General features: G+C 41.8%; 1 protein-coding gene across 1 annotated transcript in view; it reads right to left on the bottom strand.

Annotated features, from left to right (window-relative positions):
* The window catches only part of c4b (complement C4B (Chido/Rodgers blood group)), a 59,345-nt gene extending 41,008 nt beyond the window's left edge, over window positions 1–18,337 (bottom strand). Inside the window, exons 1-8 of the mRNA XM_054740320.2 lie at window positions 18,200–18,337; window positions 16,664–16,744; window positions 16,347–16,536; window positions 16,083–16,263; window positions 15,938–16,008; window positions 15,770–15,858; window positions 15,610–15,692; window positions 1,605–1,692 (exon numbers count right to left, since the gene is read on the bottom strand). Of these exons, the coding sequence (XP_054596295.2) occupies window positions 1,605–1,692; window positions 15,610–15,692; window positions 15,770–15,858; window positions 15,938–16,008; window positions 16,083–16,263; window positions 16,347–16,536; window positions 16,664–16,744; window positions 18,200–18,318 (902 nt within the window). The 5' untranslated portion in view covers window positions 18,319–18,337. The remainder of the gene's footprint in view (window positions 1–1,604; window positions 1,693–15,609; window positions 15,693–15,769; window positions 15,859–15,937; window positions 16,009–16,082; window positions 16,264–16,346; window positions 16,537–16,663; window positions 16,745–18,199) is intronic.
* Window positions 18,338–20,307: the final 1,970 nt, after the last annotated feature.

Below are 20,307 nucleotides of genomic sequence, written 5' to 3'. Positions count from 1 at the left end.
GTACTCTGCCCACCAATCCACAATGTCCCAAGTAGAGGTCAGCAGCACACCATCCCCACTATAAACAGTGTTGGTAGTGCACTGCTTTCCCCTCCTGAGGCACCGGATGGTGGAACAGAATCTCCTCGAAGCCGTGCAGAAGTCTTGCTCCATGGTCTCACCAAACTCCTCCCATGTCCGGGTGTTTGCCTCCGTGACCACCATCTTGTTCACCGAGGTAACCCCCAACGTACAGCTAAGATGGGGGACAACTAGTAGCCCAGCCCTGCTCGGCACCTCTCAGTGGGAGCAACTCCAGAGTGGTAGAGTGTCCAACCCTTTTTAAGGAAACTGGTTCCGGAGCCAGAGCCATGCTTTGAGGTGAGTCCGACTATATTTAGTCGGAACCTCTCAACCTCACTACACCAAGTCAGGCTCCTTCCCCACCAAAGAGGTGACATTCCACGTGCCAAGAGCCAGCTTCTGTAGCTGAGGATCAGATCACCAAGGTCCCCGTTCTCGGCTACCACCCGTCACACACTGCACCCGACCCCTTTGGCCCCTCCCACCAGTAGTGAGCCCATGGGAAGGGAGGCCCACGTTTCCTCTTTGAGCCATGCCTGGCCAGGCTCTATGGGTGAAAGCTCGGCAACCAGGCGCTCAGCAACCAGGCGCTCGCCAACCAGGCGCTCGCCAACTTGCCCCGCCTCCAAGCCTGGCTCCAGGGGGGCCCTGTTGACCCACATCCGGGCGAGGGAACATTGTTTGCATTTATATTTTTCTTCATAAGGGGTCTTTGGGTTGCCTTTGTCTGATCCCTCACCTAGGACCTGTTTGCCATGGGTGACCGTACCAGAGGCATAAAGCCTCAGAAACCTTAGCTCCTATAGGATCATTGGGATACTCAAACCCCTCCACCAAGAGAAGGAGTCAGCCCAGGGAGGTGTTAAATTAAATAGTTTAAGCAAAAAGTCAGGAATAAATAGACAATGGAATCTGTGTTAAGCAGAGTGGGTTTACATTTGAACATTTGTTTTTCAAATTAGGTTTAGGTTTCAAATGGAGGATCTAATAGGAAAAACATTGTCAGTGATCAAAGGTCTTGTTCACTGAGAAACCATGCAATGCTTGTTCTTGAAATACTATTGATTACTCTTGAGTTGCATTTGCATGATGAATGTAAAAAAATGTCTTCAACCCCCATTGCATGCATTAGCCGCAGACAGGAAATAGATCAGAAAATGAGCAAGTCAGAAAAAATCAGCCTCTTCTACATCACAGGGAAATTTGGCATTTATGGCCTTGCCCACCTTGACTTGCCACCACAAGCCGCAAATGGCAGCACACATTCTGGCTTGTGTTATTTGTGGAGATAACACATCAGTGTGGCCTTTTTGTACTCAAGAAACAAGAGGGAGTGAAGACAGCGGAAGCTTTGAGTTTCTGTTTGACAATTAGAAACAAGTTTGTATCTCATGAGAGTTAACGAGTAAGACTCAGTCCTGTGGTTTCCCACTAACCCACTCCTCTGACAAAATTTTACCCTCTGAAATAGGAGTGCAAGAGCTGTATCTTCCACAGAAAATTACTCACAAGGAATTCATTCATACTAGAGATGACCTTACATTGCTGAAATGGTGAAGTCCAGCTGTTCGTTGCTCAACAAAATGAAGCGCTGCCCTGTTTCAATCTTCACCTCAAAACTTGGTAAAACTGGAGTGTGATAGAAACACTGTTTAGTGAAATTACCAACCGTTAATTTTATGAACTAGAGATGTGGACAAAATTGTTTGTACCCTTCGGTCAATGAATGTGTAACGTACCAAAGGCCAAGTATTTAAATCACAAATGACCAGAAATTCACTTTTAATTTCCAGACAGAAACATCCCATCTGTCAGTTCCCCAAACAAGAAAAGCACTGCACAAGACCTTGTCACCAGATAAAGGAGCCATAATAATTCCTAGCTACCTTTTCTTAGCTGGAACAAAAGTCATGTGGAAGACTAGACGTTCTGCACTTTCACCCTGAATGAAGTTCATCTTCTTTGAATCATAAATATTTTTTAAATAACTTGATAGTTGCATAAGTGTCATATAATCATCTCTTGTTTAATTTCTAAGTGTTTGAATAATATGTGCATTAATCAATGATGTGTTAAAATGAATATTTTTCCTGTAATTATCCATTTCAGACCGTAAACTACACCAGGTTAGTGTTTGCTGATTTAACAATTTAATATCAGTATATTCGCACCTTATAGTAATAGTTTAATTAATGTTTTAATATTCACTTTACATAAATGTGTAAAAAATTACCTCACAAGGTTCTGTTAAAGCATCTAGCTCACATTCCATAACTTCATTCATTATGTTATCTGTATAACCATCATTTCATTTATACTTTGTCATGTACAATAATTTAGTTTAGGAAAGTAGAACTAAAATCATTTCAATATACTATATGCTTAACACTGTCTGGATTAATGTAAAGTGTGCATTACCTGAATAGTCAAAGAAACTAAAGTTTTCTGATTAAACATTCAAAGACCAATCAGATTGATATTTCGTATTTATATGGAACATCATATATGTAGTCAATCATTAACGCTACGAATGAAAACCTCACAATGGTCAAAGAAATAACTTGAATCTGATTAAAGTAATAGTAAATAAAAAATCTATTTAATTTAACCAATGAAATTTAGACATTGTTTTCTACCAATATTCAATGGAATTTTTTCAAAAAATAAACTCATGGAACTGCCCTGGTCAAAAATGATTGTAAACCGAATTTAATAATTTGTTGCCCAACCTTTTGAGGCAATCACAGCAATCAAATGATTCCTGTAACTTTCACTGAGACTTCTGGACCTCTCGGCAGGTATTTTGGCCTGCTGTATGTGATTGACAGAGTATGTTTTTTTCCGACTAACTGCTCCAAGCTATTGCTCCTACAGTAGCTGCAGCAGTCACACATGTGTTCAACGCATCACTGACATCCGGTACATTTCCCACCTCTCTCAAGCATGCTCAGGTTAAACCGCTGCTAAAAAAAAAATCATCTCTTCCTCCAAATCATGTGGAGAACTACCGACCTATCTCTCTCCTCCCTTTTCTGTCCAAAATCATTGAAAGGGTGGCTTTCAAGCAGATCACAGAATACCTCTCACAAAACTGTCTGCTTGGCCCTTACCAATCTGGGTTCAAAAAGGGCCACTCCACTAAAACTGCTCTGTTAGCAGTGACAGAATCCTTAAAAGAAACTAGAGCGACTGCCAAATGCTCAGTGCTTATCCTGCTCGGCTTATTGGCTGCATTTGACACTGTCAACCATGGCTTCCTTTTGTCCACACTCTCTAAAATGGGCGTCACAGAGAAAGCACGCGCCTGGTTTGAATCGTACCTCACAGGACGATCATTCAGTGTATCTTGGCTTGGACAATCCTCTACCGTGCACCATCTTGCCACAGGAGTCCCCAAGGGCTCTGTACTAGGACCGCTTCTCTTTGCCATATACACCACCTCACTGGGTTAGATCATTCGATCACATGGCTTCTCCTACCACTGCTATGCAGACGACAACCAGCTCTATCTGTCCTTTCCACCGAACGACCTCACTGTCTCTGCACGAATATCAAACTGTCTCTCTGACATATCAAAATGGATTAAATCCCACCATCTCCAACTCAACCTCTCTAAATCCCAGCACAATATCTCAATATCTCAATCCAAAATGACTTCCTATCTCTGGCTCCTTCAAAGGCAGTTAGAAATCTGGGTGTTGTGATTGATGAACACCTGACCTTTAAAGATCATGTTGCCTCTGTTACTCGTTCATGCTGCTTTGAGCTGTATAACATACGAAAGATCAGACCATACCTAACACAACATGCCACCCAGCTCCTGGTGCAATCTACTGTCATCTCCTGCCTCGACTACTGCAATGCCCTTCTAACTGGTCTTCCAGCCTGTACTATGAAACCTCTTCAAATGGTCCAGAACGCAGCGGCGCGTCTGGTCTTCAATCAGCCAAAAAGAGCACATGTCACCCCTCTGTTCATTGAGCTCCACTTGCTACCGCTAGCTGCACGCATCAAATTCAAATTGCTAACACTAGCATACAAAGTCCGAGATGGTATGGCTCCCTTCTACCTGAATCCTCTTGCAAAGGCTTACGTCTCAGCCCGGCCACTCCGGTCATCACAGGATCGTCGGCTAGCAGTGCCTACACCACGCTCAGGGCAATCCAGACTCTTCTCATGCTTCGTTCCACAAATGTGGAATGACCTACCAAGCACTACCAAAACAGGAGCTTCCTTTTCATCTTTCAAGAAACTCCTGAAGACCCTGCTCTTCAGAGAGCATCTTCTAAACTAGCACCCTCCCTGCATCCGTCCCCCTCTTTACAGTCCCCTCCTTGTTCCCTCCTCTCCATGATTCATCATGCTGCCTCACTGCCACCTATGACTGACTGGAAACTGTTTGTTGTTGTTGTTTTTGTTGTTATTGTTGTTGTTAGCCTCAAGGGCAACATGCCGATTATCACTTGTAAGTCGCTTTAGACAAAAGCGTCTACTAAATACATAAACAAACAGGTTTGAAGGGCACCTATTCCAGATGTGATGTTTCAGCTCCTTCCACAGAAGGATTGAGGTCAGGACTTATAGAAGGCAACTTTAGAATAATCCAATGTTTTCTTCTTAGCCATTCTTGGGTGTTTTTAGCTGCGTGTTTTTGGTCATTGTCATGATGTGCAGCTGAGACCAAGCTTTCTCACACTGGCCAGCAAATCTCTCTCTAGAATCCTTTGATAGTCTTGAGATTTCATTGTATCCTGCAGAGATTCAAGACACCCTGTGCCAGATGCACCAAAGCAGCCCTAGAACATATGTAACGGGGCCTCCTCCGTGTCTCACAGTAGGGACAGTGTTCTTTTCTTGATATGCTTCATCTATTTGTCTGTTAACATAGAGCTGATGTGCCTTGGCAAAAATGTCCATTTTTGTTTCTTCTGTACATAGGACATTCTCCCAGAAGCTTTGTGACTTGTCAACATGTCGTTTGCATATTCCAGTCTGGCTTTTTCTTATTTGTTTTCAACAATGGTGCCCTCCTTGGTCATCTCCCATGTAGTTCACTTTTGCTTAGAAGTTTTTCTGGGCTCTTTTGTTACTTTTTGGATTATCCATTTCTTTAATTTGCCATCAATGTTCCTCCTGCGGCCATGCCCAGGGAGGTTGGCTACAGTCCCATGGATCTTAAATTTCAGAATAAAATGTGCAACTGTAGTCACAGGAACATCTAGCTGCTTGTAAATGGTCTTACAGCCTTTACCCTTAACCCTTAAACTTGGTTCAGCATGGACTAGCATGAAAATTATTGCAGGACATGGCTCTGAGGCACATTATACAACCATCTGTCTTGACCCATTTAACACTGACAGGGAATTAGCTAATGCCCTGAACAGTTTTTATTGTCTGTATGATGCTCTGGATTTCAGCGGGGAACGGGAAATCCTGAGGGAGAAATTTAAGGATAGTGAGCATTTTAAAGTTGAAATGGAGGACGTAGGCAGGGCCAGGGCCAGATTAACACTTTGTTGTACCCTGGGCAACAATATTCAAGGGCCCCATCATCACGACCCAAGGTTACCATAATGTGGTCACATACAGAATATTTTACTGTAATATGCAGTAAATATACTCAATACTTGAATGCCTGACATCACATAACCTGCTCAGGGTAACCTTTGACCCACCTCGTTTGGACTGACCAATGAGGAGAGGGTCTTAACTTGAGGCCCTCTCTTCATTGGTCAGTCTGCAAGAGACTGACTCTCAACTGACGTTCAGAGTCATAGGCAGTGAAGCGTCTCTGTGCAGCGCAAAAGCCCGGGTGGACAGTTTGTTTAATATAGGGTGATCATATTTCCATTTCCAAACAAGAGGACAGGGGATCTGTGCCTATGACGTCACACTATGGCAACGCCACACAAACCACGTTGGGACCCATTTTTTGTAAGAACTAAATTGATATCAAATTCTGCCAATAAAAGGGCTCTAAAACAATTCATATGTAAATATTTAGCATATTTATTGCAAAATCTCATTTTTCTGCTTTAGTGCTGCAAGATTTTATTAATAATAAATTATAACTTTTGTTTTACTACAGCATCGGTAAGCTTCCTGTGCACAGATTATTAAGGATGCTTGTTTCAACTGTGAGATTAGACAATAGGGTCAATGAAAAAATAAGTTGTCCCACACTCCATGGAAACTTTCAGAGAATCCACAAATAGTGGCTTTCACATGGTTTTGTTACTTTTTCCAAGTTTAGAAAAGCAGCAGATGAGACAGCATGTCTGATAATTTAGTTTTTCATCTGATAATATTAGAACATGTCAGTAATGTCTGAGGGGCTTTTATAAACACTGTATATCTAACACTACTGGAGAGGGTATGAATTACACAGAGGCTTCTGGGGAGCCCAGTTATGGGGGTGGGGGGTGGGGTGGGGTGGGGGGTAGTCTTGGCCCCCAAAATGTCTTGAAACGGCCCTGGGTGTGTGACTGAGTGTTGAAGGTGATCTGAATTGTATCAGATGTATAATTATTACATGTGTGTAACTTATTGTTTTATACAGGTAAAAACGTGTAGTGGAGATAAATCTACCTACATTTTACTTTTTGTTTTGTTTTCTTGTTTTTATTTAACTATATTTTCCTGTCCTGCCTGTCTCTCATCTTCCTGCATCTCCTCTAAACTCTCCAGAAAAACTGTTGCCTGGATTCTTACTTTTTCACCTCAGCAGTTACTTTTGAGCAGATCAAAGGGATCTCCTGACCGCAAAGCGGAGTGCGCGTTTCGATGCTGCGTCAGTGAGGTGAAATCACCGCAGCACAGGTGATGAGCTCCGCAGTAGTAGAGCGCTTCAGGCACAAATAAGACAGAAAGTAGAGAACATGTGCAGACATGAACGATTGTGTGCTAATTATAGTTTTTTGGTTGCGCCACTTTGAGAATGGACCGTGCGCTGGAAGCAGCTGCCTGGAGCGCTGCGCAACAACGCGCTGTGCCGCTCTCTGTGCTTTCTGCCCAGAAGAGTCCATAAATGATGTAATATAGGTAGAAAACTTTTTTCTGGCTCCCCTGGATGATGTGTAGGATATACAGCTCCCCCATAATTCGATCCCTGATCCTGGATGAAAAGCCGGACATTTTCATCAAGAACCCGCAGTCCGGACGCCCCGGACAGAGAGTGAAAAGTGGACATGTCCGGGCAAACCGGACGTATGGTCACCCTAGTTTAATATAAAGCGGGAGATTACAGATACAGTATTTTGCTCGTGCCCTTGCTGCCCTGGGCCCTTTAGAGTTCGTGGGCCCTGGGCAATTGCCCAGTTGCCCATATGGTTAATCCGGCCTTGGGTAGGGCTATCAGGACAGTTACCCTGTAGGATAAGAAAAATGTGTCTACCAGATCTCCCCAGGGCTGTGTTTTGTCCCCCGTGTTGTATATTTTATACACTAACATGTGCCGAAGCAAACATGAAAGAAGGACAATTATTAAATATGCTGATGATTTGGTAGAAGTAATTCTCCTGAGAGAAGGGGAATACAGCCATGGACCTGTTCTTGATGATTTTATCTCTTGGTGTGATGAATCATATCTACAACTTAATGTAATTAAAACAAAAGATATGATCATCGATTTTAAAAGGAAGCCACAACAACAGCATGATCATTCCATAATTAAAGGTCAAACTATTGAGCAAGTGAAATCATATAAATATGTGGGGACAATTATTGACAGGGAGTTGAATTTTGAGGAAAACTGTGATGCTGTGGGTAAGAAAGGCCAGCAGCGTTTGTAGTGCCTTAGAAAACTGGCCTCTTTCCATGTGGACAGGACTATAATGTCCATGTTTTATTGTTCTTTTATTGAAAGTGTTTTATCCTTTTCCTTAGCCTCATGGTTTGGCCAGGCAAATCTTAAGCAAAAGGAGACACTGAACAGGATAGTAAAGTGGTCGGGTCGCCTGCTCGGAAAACCAGGGAAAAGTGTGGCACAGCTCTACAGTGGACAGGTAGAGAGGATTGCTAAAGCTATCGTTAGGGACATGGGCCACCCACCAGTGATGGGAGTAACGCCGTTTAAAATAACGGCGTTACTAACGGCATTCTTTTTTTGGGTAACAGAATAATCTAATTAATTACTTTTCCCACCGTTGCAACGCCGTTACCGTTACTGGGGAAGGAAGGTTGTGCGTTACTATGGGCTTGTCGAACGTTGAGCAACAGTGTGAGGCTTTCTGACCGCCACACTTCAGCTGCAGCCAGGGAGAGAGAGGTGTCGGTAACGCACTTACAAACAAGATGATGACTGGCCGGGTGGGTGGAGACCCTCACTGTCTCAGTCACCGCCTGCTGTAGACACAACAGAGCAGTGATGGGAATAACGCCGTTTAAAATAACCGCGTTAATAAAAATATTTCTTTCAGTAACAAGCAAACTAACTAATTACCATCTTCTTTTATCAAAACGATCGTTTCTGTTACTGATAAGGAAATGCGTGCGTTAAGCAGCGCGGTGTGTTGAAGCTGTCATCAGCTGATCAGGAGCTAAAGAGGCAGATGTTTTCATCCAAGTGCATCACGGCCGTGAAGAACGAGGAAGACGTGATGAATATCTACGGCTGCAGGTGTGGATCTGCAGCCGTGCCCTTCTTAGCATGACAGCGGGACGTCCTGAAGGTCCGCTCACCTGTTCACCGCTCAGACGTCCTGATCTTCTACCTTCCTAGATCATCCAGCTGTAACCTGTTTCTGATCATGTCTTTAGTCCCACTCAGGGTCCGAAATTAACACTCGCCACTCGCCAAATGCGAGCAAATTGCTCCATTTGGCGAGTAAACTTTTGAGCTCTACCTGCCACCTGGCGAGTAAATGTCTGCACCAAATTAGTTATGTTTATCAGTCATCTTCCATGGATTTCTGATACTCCTCCTGCCTGCATGCAACGTACACAAACATACGCGAAACGTGGGCGCCGCATCCAACGTCATTTCCACCTATCCCATTCAGTTTATCAAGTTAGCAGTTAGCTTCGTGTTAAAACTAGCGGTGAAATGTGGCGGTTTTTAACTGGAGTCAGCCAGCCTTCCAAAAGAAAACTCGTCGAACTGGAAGAAAAACCACCAGGACCAGTGGCAACCAGAAGATTTTGTGAAAAGTGGCGAACCGGAGATGGCGGAGTCGTGAGACAATGGCTACATTATGATGGCCACGTAGCGTTGCTGCCTTTCACAGACAACTGTCCCTCGGCATTCTTCAAATATCCAAAAAATGCCCATACTTCCTTCTTTGAGGGATAATAAATGTTCCGAGTGCTGAAGTGCGCATGTGCCGCCGGCAACTTTATACGGTGGCTGGTAAGGGTCACTGCGCCTACACCGCAGCCACGGTAATCCACCGGGAAGATAATATTTTTTTTAAAACAAGACGGTTGTTATTATTGTCAACTTTTTTACCAGGGTTTACTGCTACACCGGTTACTGTGACAACCCTAGCCCTGACACACTTTCAGATATTCTCATGGTGCAGCTGTGTTCTCCAGAGATCAAGGACTAGGACCCAAATGAGGCTGTAATGCTTTGGCACAAAGACGGTGTCAGAAGCAGGAGGCCAGACTTCATGGACAGAGAAAACAAGGAGTCTGACTAGATTTCAATGAAAGAGTTCATAAAAACATCTCTAAAAATAAATAAATAAATAGTAAAAATTACAAAAGAGTTGTTTTCCTTATTAATTGATGTTTTAATTATTTTGTCACTCTGTTTGGAATCAACATAATATAGAATAACATGCTTTAGGTAGATCTAAATCATTTACAATTTTGGCCGGTAAAAGATATGCTTGGCCGGTAGATTTTCATCATCTGCCGGTGAGTAAAAAATTTAATTTCGGACCCTGGTCCCGCTGTAACACTGATGCATCAGTCTCAAACTTCATGGAGCTCAGGTGTAGAACCACCTGTGTGTGTTTACCACCGAGCTTCAGCTCTTCTGTGGTTGGGTCTGACCCAAATTAGTAAATTTAAGTCCTCCATCAGGCTTGTGCCTCTTCTAGTGTCATTTTAAAGGATTTTATTTATTTATTTAACCATTGCTAGATTAGCAGCAACAGAAATGCTACTAAAAACAATTATGTGAAGCCGGAAAAATTAAAATACTGTGCAAAATTACATTTATTTCTGTAATTTAACTAGACTGAGAGACCATTTAAAGGCTCGGGAACCTTTACAGGTGTTTCTATTTGCAATTTTAAATTTTAGCTGATTGGGGTCTTGTTAAATATCACACAGTGACCTTTAAAAAGTCTAGATAAGTGTAATGTTCCTATTAATAGTTCCTCCTGTTAAGTGCTTATTTATTTAAATTATTCAGGTTTATAAAAACCCATTTGGACATACATTTTATTATGTTCCAGTCATTAGTCATTTATATTTCACTATTGTAGTAATTTATTGTAAATTACCGTAAATCCTCTAGCCTGTATTTAATTAACTGCCGGGTATCATATTTTGGCCGGTGTCGAAGTCGGCGGAGGTGAATAATGGCCGTTTTTTTATTGTGGCCGGGTGGAATGTGGTAACAAGCAAGTACCACGGGGGGGCGGTTGTGTCATCTGTCTCACTTTTGATTTGCCAGTGATAGACCGCGAGGGTAACTTTAACCGTGTGGAGACGAAGAGGAGGCAAAATTTTGATATCAAGTTCAAAGAGAACGTGCTGATTATGCTGCAGAACACTCTGGGGAGCAGTAGCAGGGGCTGTATGAACTAGTCACTAGTCGACTTCGCTGCTCTATAGTGACTTGTTATGCCTGTCATTGACTAGTCGCTGTCACGTGATAATGACCGGCAAGATGCAGTCCACGGAAAAGACAGCAGCCTGCTGTCAGCAGGTGACAAGCTCCTGTGTGTCGGGAGGCAACGCGCTGTGCCAGAGCGTCGGTACTGACACCCGCCGTAAAACGGACATTTAACCAAATTGTGACCTTTACCCTCTTACAATTTAACCTTCCCCGCCCCATCCTAACCTTAACCAGCTTGTGCATGCAAAGCTCTGATTGTTGACGCGCTCCAGACATCTGCGTCCTGAGCAGGGCCACAGTAACATTATCAAATCAGGTGTCGCCACCTCAAGAACTAATTTAACACGCGATCGTTCATGTCGGCTCATTTCCTTTTATGTTTTCTGTCTTTTATTCTTTTATTTGTGCCTGATGCTTTTCGCTGCTGTGGAGCGGGGCGCATCAACTGTTTCGTTCTCGGTGACTCACCACTGATGTGGCCGGCAAGCAGCACGCACTCCGCTGTTTTTGCGGTTGGTAGATCTTTTAGAACTGCAGTTCAAAGGTAACTCATAAGGTGAATATATATGAACCCAGGTAGCAGTTTCTCTTTAGGATTGAGAGGAGATGCAGGAAGATAATAAACAGGCAGGACAGAAAAATAGTCAAATAAAAACAATTTAGTTTTTACCTGGTGGTTGCAACAAACAGACACCATTGAAGATAATCAGAAGTGAGGAACAGAAAATGAAATAATTATTTTAATGTTTAGAGCAGCAGGAACTCTGAGAGGCTGCAGGCACATCAGTGAGTTTGCGGCCGCTGCGCAGGGGGAGGGGGGAGAGGGCTGAAGCAGAAACTACCGTTGTTAAAAGAAATGTGTTTAACTTTGAAAATGTGGGCGCAATTTTAATTGTCAAAAACTCCAGCGAACCATTAGTTCATTTTGCTCAAATAGAAATTGAGGCCTGCCTCTAATTCTGGTCCTCCTTCCAATAAAGGCCTGGAGCTTGATGAGCTTGAGTCAAATACAGGCCCGGGTCTGCATTAGAGGATTTACGGTAAGTAAGTTCAATTAACCCATTTTTCTTGCATTCTTTAAAGAAAAAAGTAACTAAGTAGTTATTTTTCTTGCTAGTTACTTTTATAATCTTGTAACTCAGTTAGTAACTGAGTTACTTTTTTGACAAAGTAATTAGTAACTATAACTAATTACTTTTTAAAAGTAACTTTCCCAACACTGCCACCCACTGCATGGCCAGTTTACTCTCCTGCCATCTGGACGGAGATTTATTGTGCCAAAGTGCAGGACCAGGAGGTATAAAACAAGCTTTATTCCCGAGGCAGTAACGTTACTCAATAAGAATTGAGTCTGGCGTGACTATTTTTTATTTTTATTTTTATTCACTTATTGTTTATATTTTTCATTGATGTGTGTGTTTTGTGACTGTGTGTGTAACCTGGGCGCTAATTCTCATGTCACATGGCAAATCAAATTTACCTGTGGGTATAAATAAAGTTACCTTGAACCTTGAACCTTGAATTAGACCCGAGCAACGTAAGCGCTGCGAAGGCCTAATGTTTATTTTTCTTCCGCCAAGTAAATAGGCTTTTTGGAGGCCTTAACATACACAAAAACTCAAGATTTTTTGCACATATGTCAGGCGTGGTGTAAAATTTTGTATTTTAAAGGTCCCAAAAAAGTTGCAATAAAACTAGCTCCACAACGCCCCCAGAATGTGAAAAATACCCCCCTCGATAAACCTTAAATCGTCGTAGAGTTATGAAATTTTGTACACTTGTAGTACTCAACAGTCCACACAGAAAAGCCTCTTGCAACCATGCTCAACATCAAACAGGAAGTCAGCCATTTTGGGTTGAAATGGTTATTTTGACCCCGTTTTGGTCGTTTCTAGGTTCCGCTTCTGATTGATTTACTCGATTATTTTTCGCACGATTGTCTCAAAATTTGTGGGAAATTGCTCAGAAGGGATGGGTAATCAAATAGAAAAATTAAAACCGACTTTTTGTGTATGCTGAGGGGGCGGGGCGAGGCCTCGAAGTTCGACTACTCGCCAAAAAAATATAAATGGCTATAACTCCATACCTGAATAGAGTAGTGTTACAAAAATTTCTGTGGTCATTCATCATCCACCCACAAACTAAACTGAATGGTCGGATGATGACATCACACATGACACGCCCCCTCAGGACCAAAAAGGTCAAGTTTTACTGTGATAGGTCTCAAATCGCCCCATTTCACTTAATCACCACAAATTTGTAGCTGGTAACTCAAGACAATTGGGGGTTGCTTGACATCACTTTATGGGAGTTTTCAAAAGAGGGCGGGGCTGTGGCGGTGCGGCGAGGTGAGGCGTACTCCCGTGGCCTTACGTTTGCCTCCCATTTCGCCATTTCTAAACATATCACCACGAAACTTCTGGTGAGTTATCCTAGTCTGGTCCCCAAAAAATCTTATGTCAAAATTCGGTGGGCGTGGCCTATTTTCTGAAATAAGTTGAAAGGTGTGGGCGTGGCTAAGCCTCAAACTATGACCTTTCGCCATTACATTCCTTGATGTGATAACTTCCATGTGCATGATCAGATCTATATCAAACTTTGTCTATGTGATCACTGACCACATCTCAAGACAATGACAATGTGAACAGCTGACATCACCTAAGCCATGCCCCCTGACAACAGGAAGTCAATTTTTTATGGTGAAATGCCCATCTGTCCCCTCTAATTTAGTCAACATGACACTAAGGTCATGCACTGTCTTCATGATGCTGTAATGACCATTCAGTTCTGATAGCTTTCCAGAAAGGGAGGGACTTTGATGCCATGGCGAATTCTGGCATGAAGCCGTGACCTTACGTTTGACTGTAACTTCCACAAACAGCCTCCGATCTGCCCGAGACTGAACATGGCAATCAACAATCATGCCCTTTAGCCAATGAGGCACAAACGGTTGGTGAACATTGTATAATATCACCACAGCGCCCCCTACATTTCGTTAAAGCTGTAATAGCTCCTACAGACGAGGTTGCAACTGTACCAAACTTGCTATGTAACATCACACAAAGGCACCCAACACAATCCTGTGGGAAATGGTTGATATCGCTTTAGCGCCGCCCCCTGACCGACATTAGACCCTGAAAACACATGCACGATGCACTTCACACCAAACTGCACGCAAATGATTGTTGTCAACCTACAAACTGCTCCTTGTGAGATTTCCCTAAATTTGGGACAGCACCCCCTATATACAATAAAACCTTGGTAACTTTTACGAAAAAGCTCCAAACTATATCAAACGTGGTGGGAGTCATCACGCAACTGCAATCAACACATGTATGTGCTCACTCGTTCAAATCACTTTAACTCCGCCCACTCACAGCCTTTTGGCCCTAAATGACCCATGCAACGTTTGATTGATGCCAAATTAACAGAAAACCATCTTTGATGAGCAAAGATTACCTCTATGGGATTTAGTTGTAAATGGTCACAGCGCCCCCTAGATAGGTTAAAACTTTATTAACTTCTAAAGACAAGGTCAGAATGGCATTATACGTGGCTTGTGTCATCACATGACTGCACCAAACACATTGATGTGGTTGTTAGTTCAAACCCCTTTAGTTCCACCCCCTTTCGGCTCTCTGGCTCTAGAAAGCACACGCAACGTCTAATTGATGCCAAACTACCACAAAACCATCTTTGAGTCCCTAAGAGGACCTCAATGGGATTATTATGTAATTGGTCACAGTGCCCCCTAGATAAGATGTAAAGTTAATTACTTAATAATACAAGGTCAGAATGGCATTAAACTTGGCTTGTGTCATCACATGACTGCACCAAACACATTGATGTGGTTGTTGATTCAAACCCCTTTAGCTCCACCCCCTTTTGGCTCTCTGGCTCTAGATTACACACACGACGTCTGATTAATGCCAAAATAACAGAACACCATCTTTGTCAACCAAAGCTGACCTTAATGGGATTTTTCTGTAGTTGGTCACACCGCCCCTAGACAATTTTAACTTTCATTAACTTCAAAAAACGTGGTCAGAATAGCATTAAACTTGGTCTGTGACATCACACCACCAGTGTGGTAAAGATAGGGTATCCCCCAGTGGTGAGATGTGTAATTTAACGTTGGGCTCAGAGGAGATGCTGAGTCAGGGTGAGGTGCAGACGAGGAGACCGTTCGCGGTTTCTGGTGTCGGGGTGGTCGATGTTTCTGTTCCGTGGACGTACCCTGGTGCCACGGGCTGCCGGCCAGGCCGGAGCGGCGCTGAGCAGCGAGGGCCGAACGACGCTGCTTGCAGCTTTAATTTTCTTTCTAATCTCCTGAGACAACTCTTTCCTTTACTTCCTTTGGTCCATGTTGAGTGTGGTACACGCCATGTCACCAAACAACACAGTGACTACCTGGAGCTCTATATATAGGCTCACTGAGTGATTAAAAGATTGTAGACACCTGTGATGCTTAGTGGGCAACCCTTAAATTAGCATCTCTTTGTTCACATGATTTTCTGTGTTTTCTAGGGGTACCATCATTTTTGTTCAGGCTTTTTTCATGAGGTTATCCTTATAAATAACTCTGTTGAAAAGAAATGTCTAACTTTTACTGGCTAATTTTCATAGAATTTTTATTGATTACTTTTGTCAGATTCAAGTTATTTCTGTGACCGTTGTGGGTTTTTCTTTCATTGCCCAAAGGGTACCAACAAGTTAGTCAATGTCTGTAAGTAAGTTATTTTTTAGATTTTACTTACCGAATCTTTGAACTTTAAATTCTCGGACAGCAACATTTCCTTCGTCACCTTCATAGTGTGCTGTTATCTTCCATGTGCCCATTCTTTTGAAAGAAACTAAATTGATTTAGTTGCTTATGACTTTATTGTTATTATTACACATTTCTTTATTTTAACATACTTTGATACACTTGGTATGGGGATTAGGTTTCTGAAAATACCATCCTTTGGAGACTTCATAGACTCCATTATTCTGCTTCCATCAGCATTCTGTCATTAAACAACAGGCATGAATCGTGGCAATCAAAATATAAAACTCCTCGTTAATGGAAAACACACATTTACTCACAAAAACTGATATGTTGACTCTTTCCTCAGTTGGCCTCATTGTGTGGTCAAGAGTAAACACCCGGTATTTCACTTTAAAAACACAACATAAAATAGCTCTAAATTATCTTTGGATAAATTAACCTTTCAGAAGGCTGAATTTGTACCTTTTTGTGATGGGTTGTACATCGGCTGATCAGTCTGTATGAAGATATATCCTCTGTGGTTGGAAACCAGAACCCTCATATATTTCCTTTCCAGGGGATCTGAGACCTCTGCGACAATATTAAGATAACGGCGCTGTTGACTATTTTCTCTAGTGATTTTTAGCCACTCGTTCATTTTTATCTGTGAAGAGAGAAATGAGCAGTCTGGATAAATGCCATCTCCTCCTAGAGAATGCTTTTTGGGACATGACGAAGATTTCATACCATCAGTTCAACAGTTTTGATGTCCCTTTCTGTAGTACAGCGAACAGTTTTCTTGTCAGACATAACCGTGCCAGTGCTCTCATGCACCAGGTAGAGAGAAACAGGTCGATTGAGATATTTACTTCCCAACTGGACAAAGACTTTCTCTTTCACACCCAAGTGAAACACGCTTGGAGCTGAGAGGAGGAATCTGTGCACACGTCAGTAACATTTAGATTTTCCTGCCTTTTGTTAAATGACATTTCATAATGAATAATGCATGCATAAATCATCACGGGTAAATAGGATTCACTTTACTGTAAAATTTCTTGATTTACCTGTCTGATCCATCCGCCGTCGCCATCAGGAGAAGTACTGAAACAACATAGAACCTCATTTTGCAGGTTCTGCAGCCTCCCCTGCAATGAGTCAGCTGTCAGAATAAGGGGGGTTTTATAAGTCCCCCACCCCTCCATTTCACAATTGTATATTGGGCAACACCCTCTCTTTGTTATTTTTACAGAAAACATCTAAAACGCATCTCTTTTAAAACATATCACATACCAGAGAGATGTTATCATGCACATTTGTGGTGGTACTAAATAACCAGAGGACACTCGTACTGGTAAAGCACGTGAAGCAGGTAGCTGTGGCTCTCAGAAACCTTAATTTTGTATTTTAATGTTTAGTTTGAATTGGAATTTTAAATAGATTTGAACAAAAAACTTGTAAAAGCTGAAACTTACAGTTCTTGGAAAGAAGTGTTAGATTCCTGCTGTTTTATTTTCCTTCTTGGCTCACAGCATAGAGCATGTTTGCTTCAGTTTCACAATCTGTAACCCTCTCCTCATTGGCTACTGCAAATGGGCCAGATTTCCCCAAAATCACGTGATTTACAAGAAATCAAATGTTATCTGTTTGGATTAGAGTTGGAAAGATGCTTCTTCAAATTTAACTAAGAGGAAATAATAAACCAACGTTGTAATAGTCTTAAAAAATGTAATGTAATAAAGATGTTTGTATTCATTTTATTAAAAAGTCAAAAAACAAATCATTTTACAAACAGTTTTTGCTTGTAGGTCTGTTTCTATTCTGTGCACAAACAACAACCAGAGAGCTGCTGCAACTTTTGCAAGGCTGCTTTGGTTTTATGTGTGATGGTGATCTGATTGTGACCATGACATATATACTGGTTCATTGTCAACATTTTTGAATTGAACTGTAGCCTTTCATACTTGAATGATTCAATATTCAGTGCTAAACGGCTTGAAAAATAACAAAAGAAAATTATTCTTTGAAATTGAAAAAAAATGTGACCAAAAAATGAGTTTTCTAAATTTCTAATTTAAAGCTTTGAAAATAATGAATCTGTCTTTTGGATTTCTGGTTTTTGTGATTGAAGTTCAACAAACATCTAGAGTGGACTGGTGCAGATTAGTAGATGCTACGTAACATTGAGTAAATCCCTGAGTTAATCTGTATCACCGCAGTGAGACAGGAGAGGGAGCCAGTGGGAGCTGGGAGCATGATGTCCAGCCACAACTCCTGGATATGGAGGAGTAGTATAAGAATCGTGTTTGGACAATCAACACCAGAATCCCCGTCAAACAGCATGTTTGATGAAGGGACAAAATCTTTAAAAGTTAATGTGAGAAACTATTAGAAGTGAACAGTTAAACAAGAGCAGCAAAACATGCTATTAAAAAATATTCTCTTAGCATTTGCCTCCAGCTGACACAAAGAAAGAGTAAAGATAAAATAATGAAATGCTTTTTAATCAATATGCACTTTAAATGCATTTTAAAGGGATTTAAAATCTTTCAATTCTTTGCATAATAATAATACTTCTTTAAATAGATAGTTTCAGTACTTACTTTTTGTATGAATGATAACAGATGTGTGTCGATCCAAACATTATAAGACATTTTAAACTGCAACTTGTTCTAAATACACTTCTCCATCTAGCAGCCATCCTCCGCTGCTGCTTCTTCATCTAGCCTGTCAGTTTACCTCTACCCATCCCATGTCATGCAGGAGCAGGGTTACCTAAGAGACGGGCCTTCCATGGAGAAAATCCACTTTTCCTCCAATTAACTGTGGAGGAGAGGGGAGGAAAAGAGAGGGGAGTAAAGGGAGAAGGGGAGAAAGTGCATGGTTGTTGGAGGGATACAATTTTTAATCAGTTCCATTTGTTTTTAAAAATATCAACAAAGTAATACTTTTATTACACTTATTAAATATTTAATGTGCTGAATTTAACCTTTTCAGACGACGATGGAATCCTTTAGAATAAAAACACGTTTTTGTCTGGTGGTGTGTTTTTTCACACACTTCTAGTTCATATAGTTGTATAAACATTTTGTTGCATCTCATTCGTCAAGATCAAACCAAGCCCGATTTAATCAAACTAGTTTGGCCAGAGATGATTCATGTCTAACTAGAACCACTGAAAACTCAGAGGGAGTGACCACTGGGTTCGCATGGCGAGAAGTGCACAAGCGTGGGAATGTCGTCAGGGGTCAGGAGGGAGGGTGTAAGGGTCAGAGGTCAGAGTCAGCTGGACAGCATACAAGAGGACATGAGAGTGAGAAAAGGAGAAGCAGGAGACATCCAGGACAGTCCGACTGGACCTGATGGGACATTAACGTTGTTCTGAAGGGATGCCCAGTGAACAATGCACCTCTGGAGGCATACTTGTGTAATGATCCATAGCATTTGATAAGCGACACCACTTTCTTTGCATATGCAAAATACGTGTTCTGTGACATCACCGACTGAAGAAGTTCAACCAGAAAACACTTAACTCACAGCAGAAATGATTGATGAATACTTTTAAACAAATTTTGTGGAAGAATCGTAGATGTTTTATTTACTAATGTTGAATCACATTTATTACAACATGACTATTAAAATATATATTTACCCGAGATATGCTGCCGTGACATCATGTCTAATCACCCCACCACTGAGTAGAAGCAGGGAAGCTGTTGAAACAGCTGGGTTAGGAGTGTCCAAAGTGCAGCCCGTAGGCTATTTGTGGCTTTTGGCGGGATTTTGTGTGGCTGTGGTTCAAGGTAGAGTTTTGTCCCAACAGCAAAGGTCATGGATGTCTCTTCTTAAATGTTTATGCTGAGATTTTCACCAATGCCAGGCCTGACCAAAGGGATGTTATCAGATTCGTCATGGAAAATGGTTTGGTACAATCCAAAGAAGACCATTAGTCTTTTAGTAACAGTTTTGATGAAAATGCAGACTTGTGAGCACCATTCATAACATTTAAATAAAAACTGTAAGCTTTACTGGAAAAAGTTCATTAACCCTCTGGAGGCCGGCGTTGCAGATTAGCAACGTTAAAACCTACCTACCTGCTTACTCCACACACGTATCTCATGAGCATTGTTTAACTCAGAAGTTCCCCTGAAAGACTTAGTTGTTCGTTCTTTTGTCAGAACTTATTTGGAGCCTGAGAGGGTTAATCTCCTGTTACTGCTGAAGATGAACTCAGAAGGAAGTTGATAAAAATTGACCAAGACTCTTTCTGTGTTGGAGATTTACAAACATGTAACACTTTGTTCTTTTCATTCAAATATTATGTGATGAATTTATTGTCCAGGAGTATGGGGTACCGGGCTCTCTGACACGGGCTGTTAAGTCCCTGTATGACCGGTGTCAGAGCTTGGTCCGCATTGATGGCAGTAAGTCGGGCTCGTCTCCGGTGGGAGTTGGACTTACCCAAGGCTGCCCTTTGTCACTGATTCTGTTCATGACTTTTATGGACAGGATTTCTAGGCACAGCCAAGGTTTTCAGCTGGGATGTCCCCATCAGGTTTTTTTGCCCTCAAGTCAGAGTCCCAGCAATTTGATTTTGAGAATCTGCCGATACCGAGTCCCGATTCGATACTTTCGATACATAAAAAAAAATAAAGAAAGAAAAGGAAGAAACAGTTCCAGAATGTTCCTTATTTTTTATTTAATTGCCTTT

This window comes from Nothobranchius furzeri, chromosome 5 (assembly GCF_043380555.1).
Source record: "Nothobranchius furzeri strain GRZ-AD chromosome 5, NfurGRZ-RIMD1, whole genome shotgun sequence".
Lineage (NCBI taxonomy): Eukaryota > Metazoa > Chordata > Actinopteri > Cyprinodontiformes > Nothobranchiidae > Nothobranchius > Nothobranchius furzeri.
The sequence above is the reverse complement of the archived record's forward strand: the minus strand, read 5'-3'. Positions and strand labels throughout refer to the sequence as shown.